Here is an 11,790-nt window from a genome sequence, read left to right as displayed (position 1 = left end):
CGGTGAGAGGGCGGGACTTCCGCTGCTAGAGAAGCGCGCCACGCCGGGCGTGCGCCCGGGGTTGCCGTGGCGACGGGAAGCAGCCCCGAGTGCCGCGCTGGAACGGCCCGTCTCCGCCCCGCCTTCCTGCCGGGGCAGAGCTCTCCTCCGGCCCGGCCCGCACCGGCCCCGCTCTGCCTGCGCTTCTGCCGAGAAATGCTCCGAGGCAAAGTTAACTCACATGCACCCGCCGGCGGCTGCTTCCCGCCTCCCACCCCACGCACTCACGCGTTTGTAGGTGTCGGAACTATGAAACCCTGACAATCGGCCCTCCGTCACACATCCACCCCATCAACATTACTCAAAGTTTAAAAAAAAAAAAAGGCAATTCACAAAGTATTGATTTCTCTTCAGAAACAGCACAATATTTATTTAACATCTTTATATATATATATATATTTCTTTTTTTTTCTGCATTGCAGATTGTGTCGAGTTTTATACATCTCTATTTACAATGATTCAAAATAATTATATTTCATCTCTGGCAGGTATTTACAAGGTCAATAGTAACTACATTTCACATTTCAACAACAGTCAACAGCATTAACCAGCTCAGTAAGACAGTTAAGATAATGGCTTACATGCACCAATAACATGATCTTCAATACGTGCCATCTTCAGGTGTAAGAATGAAGATTTTCCCTGGTCCCAGGTTAAAGGACATCATACAGCAGAGGTCACGGTTATTAAAACCCTGTTTGGTTTAGTCCTTCACCAGCACCGAATCTTGGACATCTGGGGTTCATACCAGCACGCAGGACTATCCTGGTGAAGGGGGGTTCACACCACCAATCCATGTCCTTTTGCCTAGCCTGGTTGTCCACATGAAGTGGGCTACTTGCTGCTTATGCTCCTTCTATGACAGAGATAAGAATACATAATGCTGAAGTAGTAAAAATCCTCAGAAACGTTAGTTCAGAGAAACAAACCTGGTATGACAGAAAAAAGTAGGAAAATAATCTTTTAACCCTCGCAGAATGTTTCTTTTTGCTAGTAAAATTGACAGCATATCCTGTATTCTTAACAAGGACAAAAACAGATCAAAGGATTCATTGTAAAGTACAGGAAATACAAATTTAAAAAATGCAGCATGGGGTACCTTAATTTAGTTCTTGGATTTTTTTTTTTAAATAGCAAATAAAAGCTACCATAGTAAATCTAAAATGTATTAAGAGTATCTGATTTAATCATTAAAAATCTTTATTAGCTTTTTCCTGGAATCTTCGATATGGAAAAAATGTTAAATGACTCAATTTTTTTTAATTGTATAGTATTTTCCCAAAAATAACCAGCTAGTAATATCCAGCCCAAAAGTATTCACTATCTGCAATAAAACAGAAGTCTTGTTTCAAAGTAATCATTGATCACTGGCACACAAAACCACAAAAACACACCCCCGTACTAGGAATCTATTAATACTTTGACAAGTTGGTTTATCCTGAGTGATTGTTAACGCACATCTACTGTATACTTGAAGCCACAAAGTTTTTACTACTTGCATTTTTCATAAACTAGTAACATGAAAGTCTAGCACAACAATAATTACTGCCTGAACAGAAAGAACAGTGTTTGTCACTGCCAAGTAATCCTTATTTTGGAACAAAAGGTAAAAGGTTTCTTCGTTCACACTATTTTTTCTGTTTTGTGATCAGTTCTGGGGAGGATGAGGACTTAAAACACAGAGGATCCACTACCGATTTGTACGGAAGTTTCTATGACAAAGCACCATAGAGTCACTTTACCAGCAGATACTCCTAAACGTAAATCTGCCCTGATCATTTTACTCTCTAAAACCAAAAACCTGTGTGAATGCTATACCACATTTTAATGAGTGATTAAACATCTTTTCAAGAGTCAAAACTTAAATTGCTTTAAAGAGTTCTATCATAATGCAAAGATATTCCACTCTAAATTGCTTATGACTCACTGACTGTAAAATACTGGGAGCTCACAAACAAGTAATTGATTAATAAAACTTGATTTCACCACTTTGGTCATGATGCTCAAGCTAAAATGTAGGGCAAGGTTGTACTGTACAGACACAAAGTTTTACTATACATCTGTTCCCATCAACAGCTCCTCACAGGAATAGCTTAGTGATCCTTTATGATAGCAAGGATAATTTATGGACCCATTTTAAATTAATTTGGTCCCTCAGATACTACCTTTGGTAAAATCTGATGAACACAGGAAAAAAAGAAAAAAAAATCAGGGGAAGGGAGTAGCCTAGAGAAAAATAAAAGAATGGAAGCAAAAATTGTAATTTTTTTTCATTAAATCTCAAATACAGACAAATAACATAGGACAGATTTTTACTAAATCCATTTCTGGAAGCTGTAAGGTACCTATAGAGTTCTACAGCTTGCTTCTGAACTTTCAATGTCACAGGCCTTTACACTTGCCAAACTTACTAGGCAAGTTTATCTGAAACGGCTAGCTGTTGTTTTGCATTTTTGTTCCAGGATTTGTTTTATTTTAAATAAAAGTTCATAATGACTATGTGGAAATCTTCATACATATCAGTCTTGCAAAATCTACTTACTGCTTGTTTTCAGCAGCTACTGACAAACCAAGTAGCTTTCAGCTCTCCATTGTCTTCTACCACTATGTAAGATACAGGTGAGTATTTTGGCTTTTCAGCTGGTCATGACATGTAAATTTTGACTGATACATCTATTCACTAACACAACACCCATGTCATGTTCTATTACCCTGAATCACCTACAGAAAAGCTTTCCACAGCAAACTTTATCTGAGTGCCAGTGGGAAAACAAACTAAAAAATAATCAAGAGAGATTAAGGCCCATATGTAGACAGAAACAATATTTAAATACTGAAGAAAATATAAAATATTTAACAACCTGATATAAACCAAGAATACAATGCAAGTACAGAGGATCTGGCTTCTCTGCATACCATGCTTGGAAAGGAGTGGTATTTTGCAACTTTAGTCCTGCAATTATCCTAAACAAGAAATGTAAATAAATTTTTTTAAAAAAGGGGCATGTTTACTCTTCTGATACAAACTATTCCTATGATATAAATGGTTGTTACAAATGAAACCTACTGATAGTTTAATGCTATATTAAACATGCCAAGGTAGCAATATCTTTGGCAATGACAGAATTGCAGAATTCGAGGATGAGATTATCAGATTTACTAACATCAGAAACATCTTTTTGTTTTGCGTGCAGTGCATACATTTCATTTAAACATGTTCCATTTTATTTTCCACACCTCCTCCAGGATTGAGTACAGTACCTAGTCTGTACTGCTTGATTTTTATGACCTTACTCAAAAAGCTATTCTTGGTTCTCACTTAGTCTTCAACTTAATTTAAATCTGTAAGCCAAGACAAACAAAAATGTCTGGTTTGTGACCAAAGTTAAAATGCTGAACACTTGAAAGAGATAGCCATTGATTCATGATAAAATAGGACAAGTTTAAACTCTTAGGTTAAAATATAGCCATAGCATAGAATCATCTACTCCAAAATTAATTTTTCAAAATATAATTCTCTGAACACGTTATACATTAAATATTGAGGAAAACTTCCCTGGAGCTAAAATTTTCCAAGAACACTAGTAATCTTCATTAAAGAAGTAAAACAAATCACATAGTATCTGGAGACAAGAAAGGGTTAGAGTTGGGGTCACCTTACTACAGAGTAGCTTTACCACCATTAAGATGCAGGTTTCCCCCTTAATCTTGAAAAATATGTTCGTATTTACATACAGTATACACACAGTTGAGGCAATTGATTGTCAACACGTGACAAACGTATGTACCTACCCACACACAAGTAAACCTCACATGGTGAGAAAAAACCCTGTCCCAGTAAACTCCAGTATTCATAAGTAGTGCAAATAAATACTTTGTCAGAAAACAATTTTTTCTCACTATTTTGATTTTAAAACATATCACTTAAATTATGTTAAAGCTAGCAGGAGTACGTTGGAAATGTTGTATTTAAGACCGACATGCTTGCAAACTACAAATACTAGATCTAATGCTTACTGGCTGCAACATTATGTTCAACATTACAGGATGAAATACGCTGTTAAAAAAACTTTTCCAAATTCACATCAGAAAGGGTGTTCAAAGAAATCTGCATTTAGAATGGACAGTGAACTACAAAGTCTCCAAATGAAAATTAAAAGGATAACACAGCAACTTAAACTGTCATCTTGCAGCATTCATTTTAACAGGTATTTTTACTTCATCAATTTGCTGCCTGCAGAATGAAAAAATGGCTCATTCAACCAAAAAGCTGCTCACAATAAATGCCTAAAAAAAAGATAATCAAGCTGGAGTTCACAATCCCAACATTTTTTATTTTCTTAAAATTATAAAGCCCAACAAAAATGAGTTGTAAAATGGCAGCATATTATGATGTGGTAAAAATTGTATCAAGGAATAATTCATTTATCCCTACTTAAATGTACAGATATATCAAAATATAGTACCCACACTTCCTCACCCCAGAATTACATTTATGTGCACATACACAGGGAAAAAAAAAAAATAGCGTTCTGCTTTTTTGACCTTCTTTTATAATGCTGCAGCTGCACTGAAAAACTGCAGAAATCTCTATCTAGTGCTTGATGTCAAGTACCAAATGTTCTAAAACAAGACACATCAGAGTGAATTCAGGATAAAGAGATTTAAGTCTAAGTATTTGTCACAGGTGTCAGAAAATTTATGTTGCGTACTTTCATTTAGTACTTAGCAGTACTTAATCAGAAAGCCAGCAGATTATTCCCTCAACCATATCCCAGACACTTCTAATTTTATTTCTGCCACAGTACTTTGAAGTAGTTAAGTTTGCTCTGTAAACGATCTTAACGCACCTTGGCGTAGTTTGAGACACATCTAGAAGCATTCATGATAAACATGATACACAGCACTGGCAAAGCCTGTTATTACAGCTGGTTCGTAGATCTTAGTGACAACTCATTTTGTAAGACAGATGTTGAACAGTACTTGTCTGAAAAACGACAAACAAGCTCCCACAACTGAAACATTGCACTAAAAGGTTAATTTTGAGACATTACAGATGTACCACATCAGCACATAGCAAAAGATTATTTTTTTTTTAACAGGGATAAATTTGAACTCTTTAAAAAGCCTTATATGGGGTAGGTATATATACAGAAGAACAAACCAAAATACAATGGATGAAACAATAACAAAAGGCACAAAAGAACTGTAAAAATACCTTAAAAGGCAGTTTGACTAAAGTTTCAACCAATTCAAATTTATGCACGTACATTTGACTTCCCTATCTAAAACAACTGAGCTGTCTCACTTTTATGAAATAGTTTAATAGTGTGGGATCCTACACATAAACTATTTAAAAACCCAAAACAAAACAAAAAGGGAAGGGGGCTTGATGTCAATTTAAGTGTCCTAAAACTTCTGATGGAATGCTTATAATGGCAAAGGTAGAAAGTAGAGAGCCTTGCTAATGAATAACTCTACTTTTTAAAATACTAAAATAAAGTAATTCTTAAAAATTGGCTGATACTTCTGACCTTTTCTTTCCCAAAGACTTAAGCAAACTATTTGGTCCTTTTCAATTTATAGTAATGACTTTTTAATAGGATTTCCTTTGTGATGGTCTCTACAAAATATAAACTTTGTACTTTCAGCCACAACTTACCAATTGTGTCCTCCAGCAAAACTTTATAAGAGTGTAACCATACACATACAACTTCTGACATTTTTACAGAAAATGCCTCATAGCTTAATCTCGACTTTGCTTTAGTTCCATCTCTGTGTGACTGGTGGACCTTAAAGATTAACTTCAATTTACAAACTCTAAGGTTTTCTTTCTGATTATTCCATTTACTCTCTAACTGAATTTCTGCATTAGTCCAGATGCTGTTTAGTTCACTTTATGTATGTAAGATGTGAAGACTAGACTACCAAAGTGACTCATCAAACCACAAAAAAACCCTTCAAATATTTAAATGAATTTTAATGTAAATTTGAAAAAAAAAATTCTATTTGAAATAGATTCAAAAGCAAAAAAAAAACCAAAACAAACCACCCAAACCCAAAACCAACTACCAGCAATGCAACACCATGTCACTGTCCTGAATTTCTTAAAGACTATCATTCAAAGATAGCTTGCTGTTTATAACTGCTTATGTTTACCCTTCACAGTGACAGTGAAACCAAAGTGCCCACATAAAGATCGTAACTCCTTCCTGTGGGTTTACAATTTGTAAACTTCCAGGATATCAAAAATGCCTCAAGCATAGAGGATGAACTTTCCCCTCTTCTCTCTAGCAATCCAAAAAGAGATAGAGAGAGATGGAGAGAGAATGACAATCATTCTCCTGTGTAACCAGAAATGTGCTTCTAAGCAGTGTTCTCTAGCATAAGTACCAGCCAGTGCCCATACACCAGTCATATACATTCAAGGCTTGGCTCAACGGCATGAGTTCTGAATTTTCTAAAGTAGGGCCAATCCACTAAAATAAGAGTTAAAAAAACTCAACAGATTATATATACCAAGTCAATGAAGCGTGATTCTTCTGGGAAAAAAGGTCTGTCAGTACCCCTTTGCACAACTGGTGTTTCTAGAAAAGCATTTCACATTGAAGCTTCAGTGTTTCTATCAAACTATATTGTCTCTAACCCTGAGACAGCCCCTTAAAAGTATGGTCTGTCTGGACTGTAGGACTCTCCAGATGACTCCATGACTGAATCCAGGGACAGTGAGAAAGCAGCTGAGAGGGGTGGGGGTGTCCAACAGCCAAGATACCATAGAAAGCAGCCTGAGAAATACTCTTTACCCGAATATACCTTTCAATTCAGTGATCAGCACCTCACAAGAACCACAACAAAAATGGAGCAGAGCTAGCCACCAGTTCCTGGGAAAGTAGTGTTTCCCTCCCACTTAGAAACCAAATGGTGTTGTCTAAATTTTAGTCTATATGCAGAATGACCCTGTGTCCTGGAGGGGAAGACATGTAACATTACATATGGCTACAACGCCATTAGAAGTGCATTGTAACCCACATTATCTACTTAGAAACCTCTCTCTGAGGGAAAACAACTTGTTAATATGCATGTCTCAGTTGCTGAACATCAAAAGCTTCTGGGATGAGACTGGGGGCAGGCAAGAAAAATCCACCCTCATTTTAATGAAAAAAGTGCTGTAGGCAGCCAGGAGCAGCAATGACAATCCCCTCCCCAGAATTGATTGCACAGACTCAGAGAGGTCCGAAGTCACACTAGAATCTCTGAGGCACTCCTGGTTCTGAGAAAGAAAAGTCATGATCCAGTAGTCTTTGCAGTACTGTAGACCGAGAAAACAAACCCGTTTCCATTTCTTAACAAAGCCAAAGCATCATTTCATAGGGATCACATTCACCATTTCCTCCGGTGTCTCCAGTCTCACAGTGTTGAAATGGGACTGATCAGCCTACGATGGATTGCACATCACCCAAGGAGAAAGGAAGGCATGGAAAAAGGCATACAGTACATTACATACTGCTTCACAACCATGTTTACAAGGTTGGGGGGAATGAAGGTGAGGGAAGAATTATTGCTGTTTCAGTAATACAGTATGATAGCTAAACCAAATCAAACAAGATCACAACAGTCAGTAGTTTCACACTGCAGGACGATGTTTCATGTTTTACCTAAGGATGAGCTTGCCTAGGGATTGAGAGGGAGGAGGAGTCCTAAGGAAGGGAGTCAAAGTTACACCTGGGATATCAGTTGCATATTGAAACTTGGAGATCGAGACTGCTTGGTTAGGGGAGCTCCTGGGGGAAGGAGATCTTTACCTTCCCCAGCTTGGCCTAGTCGCTCCTCCTGTAGGCTGATAGTTGAAAATCGATTGGTGTTGCCAGCTGCTAGATTGGTAACACCCTCTGTACCAGCTCCAACACTGGAGCCTGCTTGACTGCCATTCACATAGTCAAATGATTTACTGGAGGAAGCACTGGCGGTCCTGATCAGGCTCAAACTGTTGGCTTTTGGCACCACCTGCCCAGCAGGCAGGCTGAGGTGTTTCTTAGTAGGTGTCATCTCAATTATATCTGCACCAAGGTCAGTGGATTGGTGCATGTACTGCTTCCGAGCTACCGAATCTCGAGGGCTCTCGTTGGCTTTTGCTGCAGAAGAGGTTTCTTTATCCTTAGCACAACGCCCACTTGCTGTTTTCCTTAAACTGCCCTTCTGGGATACAGATGACAGAGGTTTGGTCCCAACTGGCTGGCTGCTGAGGGAAGCTCCTGATGAAAATCCTTCATCAGCATCATTAAGGTTCACAGATTCCTCTCTTCCATTTACACCTTCAGCATCTAGTAAGAAAAAAGAAACAACAAAAAAAAAACCCCAAACCAATCAGAACACACAGTAAGCATTCAAGTTACGTGAAAACAAAGACACGCACAGAATGTCAAAACAAACCTCATTTGCTAATCCACCTGGTTTCCACTTGCTTAAAAATTTCTGATTCTCAGCCAATAATCTTCCTGTCATATTTAGCAGCATAACTGAATTTAACAATAAATACTCCCTGAGCTTGATTTGCATTTCCTCTACATCACTTTTATCAGTCAGAATATCTCCTGAACTTTGTCTATAAATAAGAAGAATTAGGCCCCATTCGATTAATTTATTTTAGTTCTATCTGCATGTACTGGTGCCTATTCTCCTCCTACATGTGGTTAAGAATAACAATAATTTTAAAGAGCCTTTCAGACTATTTTTATCCTATTTTGAGGCAAGATGTAAGCATGTTCAGGATCTCTTCCAGTCAGGGTGAGTTCTGGCGAGTGCTTGGTAAGCTTCAGAATCAGGCTACTTCCTAGGCCAACAATCACAATGCTCCAACAAAGGTAGAAGGCTTCTGTTGTGTGTAGCTGGCACTTCAAACAATGTTACTATACCTTCTGTTGGAGACTAACCTAATTCCTAGTTCTCTCTCCTCCAGAGTTCAATCCTCTCTTCATTTCCAGCAATCCTATCTAGGTGCTTCCACCGTATTTGCTTTTATCTCAGCATCTAGCTTTTTCGGAGAAAAAAAAAAAACCCAACTCTTGTATTAAGAGAAATTTAACCTCTGAAATAACTCATGTAGAAGAGGCACTGTGCTTTTGACTGGAATCTCAAAGAGAAAAAAAGACCTGGCAAACGTCTTTCTTAAATCCTTGTTTTCAGGCCTATAATATGATTAATATGATCAGGGCTGCACACAAAGATTATTTAAAAAAAAAAAAAAAAAAAATCTTACTCCAGTCCTTTTTCTAAGCTCCAAAGAAGAGTTACTGTTTCGGTAGAAAACTGAACAGCATGCAAATTTCAAAACTGAAAACAGAGCTTGAGTTTTTGCTCCATATATCTCATTTCAATGAGAAAAGGTCATAAAGTTTAACAATGTTAGCAAAACCCAAGATACTCGGGCTGTAAGAATTTTGACTTTATGAAAGCTGTAGAGCCTGATTATTTATGAGAAATCTGCAAAGCCTATGGATCTGTCCCAGCTAAAGCCACTGTATTGCTCTAGTGGCAGTTTGTTCAACCCAGCTTGCCACCAACCTAAATCTCTTTTGTGGAATGGGGAAAAAAGTAGTGGCAAGGATCTAAGAGATTCTAACATCTGAGTGGAAGCTTATCCTTTCATGCTGATTGTTAGCAGAGCACTTAGGAACATTTTACATTATGGCAAGCAGAACAGACACAAAGCTTTCAGTGTTGTTGCCGCCTCTGTGTAGCGGGAAAACAGCCTGATCCAACTTCACATTTATGAAGTGTAAAGCAAAAAGAAAACTACAGGGAGCTTTTATTACTCCATTTTAAACTTACTACTTCTTTTCAGGAAACTTTGCCTTGGAATTACTGTTACTGTGTATCAGCTTACAAAAGATGTTTAGCCATCTCCAAATCGGACCATTCTTAGGCCTCTTTCAGAACAATGCAATATGAGATTATTTATTTGTTTTATATAGTTCTATTTGACTTATTAGCCTTCCAGAAGCAGAAAGGTACTATAGTTCACGCTACTGCAGTCTTCCTTCCTTGGTAAAGCCTTTAGCCTTAGAAAAAGAAGCTTCTTAGGTTTCAAGGGCTAGTATTACAATGAAGCGTGCATTACTTGCTTTAACTTTCTGTAATCATATTTAAAATACATACACTTTCCCCCTTCCTGCTCATCCGTTTGGTCAAAGTAGGCCTTCATCTTCTCATTGAGACGTAAGTGTATTTTCTTACATTAGACAGTGATATATCTTATTCACAATCCACCACATTTCCATTCCCCACCACCAACCTTCCCACACAACCAAAGATGCTTATAAAAAATATGATGTAACTGGAACATACTGAAAGCAAGAGCACTTTTTCAATAAACCAACATTTATGTTTCTTTATATAATCATGCAAAGCTGGATGAAAGCGTGTTTGGTTACAAGCAGCAATAGCAGCAGTTGAAGTCCCCTCTCGAGCCCTTCTTATTCAAATGAAAGATGTGTAACTTGCAAGAAGGTATCTCCACACAATACTGCTAAGCTTTTTATTATTACAAGAACCTTAGCTGTCTTCACAGTTTATGTTAAAACATTGCTGAGTAACAGGATGCTAAAACAGACATTCCTATTCAAGGACAGTGAAGCAGAAGAATCACACTGAAAAAGCAGCATCTTATCCACAGAATTTAAAGACAAAGACTGAGAGGGGTTGTTGCAAGCTTTTGGATGCTGCAACTATACAGAGGCCCAAGCAGCTCAGCAGTGCTCAAAAATGAAGAAGATAGAGAAGACAACATGCAAGAGAATTTCTGTCTAGTCAGATCTATGTATCTACAGAAGTACTCAGTGGGATTGAAGTAATTCAGCAAACCCATATTCTTTTCCTAATACCTGTTATTTTTCCTCTAAACACTGCCCTCAGAAACAAAAATGTTTTCAGTCCTTACATACTCTGAGGGAAAAAACTGAATGAAGTTGTAAAGTTGTGGGGTTTTTCCCCCTCAATAGACCAGTAAGACAATTAAAACATAAAAGAACTAAAAAACTCCTCCCATCAAGCACTCTTCTACTGCAAGGCCAGAAGAGAAAGAGACAGTGTAACCTGACAGAAATCATATCAATTCCACTTCAGTGTATATTCAGGACTCTCACTGATCCTCATCAGAATAAGTCTGTCCCCAAAGAATTTATTTATGCCTGTACATAATTAGTCCTGTAAATGTAGATACAGCATTCTCCACTGACCCAAAATAGTGCACATAACCACACCTGCTACACTCAGAAGTGGAATACCTTGTAAGGCATTAATGAATCATTCTTGAAATCTTCTGCCTTTTTCTACTTAGTGGGTCAAAGTGTGATCTGAAGAAGGAGTTTTATGCAGCTTTTTAAAGTGACTTTTATTCTGTTTATCCTTCCTATACTTGAAGGTTGAAAAGTCATTAGAAATTATCAGTCTCTCATTATATTGTTTGATATTAAAATGGTATTTATGAGAGGGAATTTGCTAGCTGAAACTTTCTGTGAAATCAGCATCAGTAAAATAATAGACCACTATATATTTACACACAATTCTATACTAATAATGAAGCCAAACTTGGCCTTCTCCCAGATGCTATCAACTGGCAGAATTCAGTTCGCCCAGCACGTAATTATACATTGCTAATATTATAAAACTAAAGGGCATTCAACCCACTTCTACTAAAGTAAAGCATGTGGAATGACGCCTGATCCAAGAACATGCCTAATTATACAGATGTCT

General features: G+C 37.6%; 1 protein-coding gene across 2 annotated transcripts in view; it reads right to left on the bottom strand.

Moving 5' to 3' along the window:
- Positions 1-2,847: 2,847 nt before the first annotated feature.
- Positions 2,848-11,790, bottom strand: part of HYCC2 (hyccin PI4KA lipid kinase complex subunit 2) — a 30,786-nt gene continuing 21,843 nt past the window's right edge. For both annotated transcript variants that reach the window (XM_086465014.1, XM_009947925.2), the window contains one exon: positions 2,848-8,360. In XM_086465014.1, coding sequence (XP_086321140.1) covers positions 7,756-8,360 — 605 coding nt within the window. In that variant the 3' untranslated portion in view covers positions 2,848-7,755. The remainder of the gene's footprint in view (positions 8,361-11,790) is intronic.

The sequence above is a fragment of the Leptosomus discolor genome, chromosome 5 (genome assembly GCF_034619465.1).
Source record: "Leptosomus discolor isolate bLepDis1 chromosome 5, bLepDis1.hap2, whole genome shotgun sequence".
Taxonomy (NCBI): Eukaryota; Metazoa; Chordata; class Aves; order Leptosomiformes; family Leptosomidae; genus Leptosomus; species Leptosomus discolor.
Note: the sequence above shows the minus strand (reverse complement) of the source record. Positions and strands in the feature narration are given on the sequence as shown.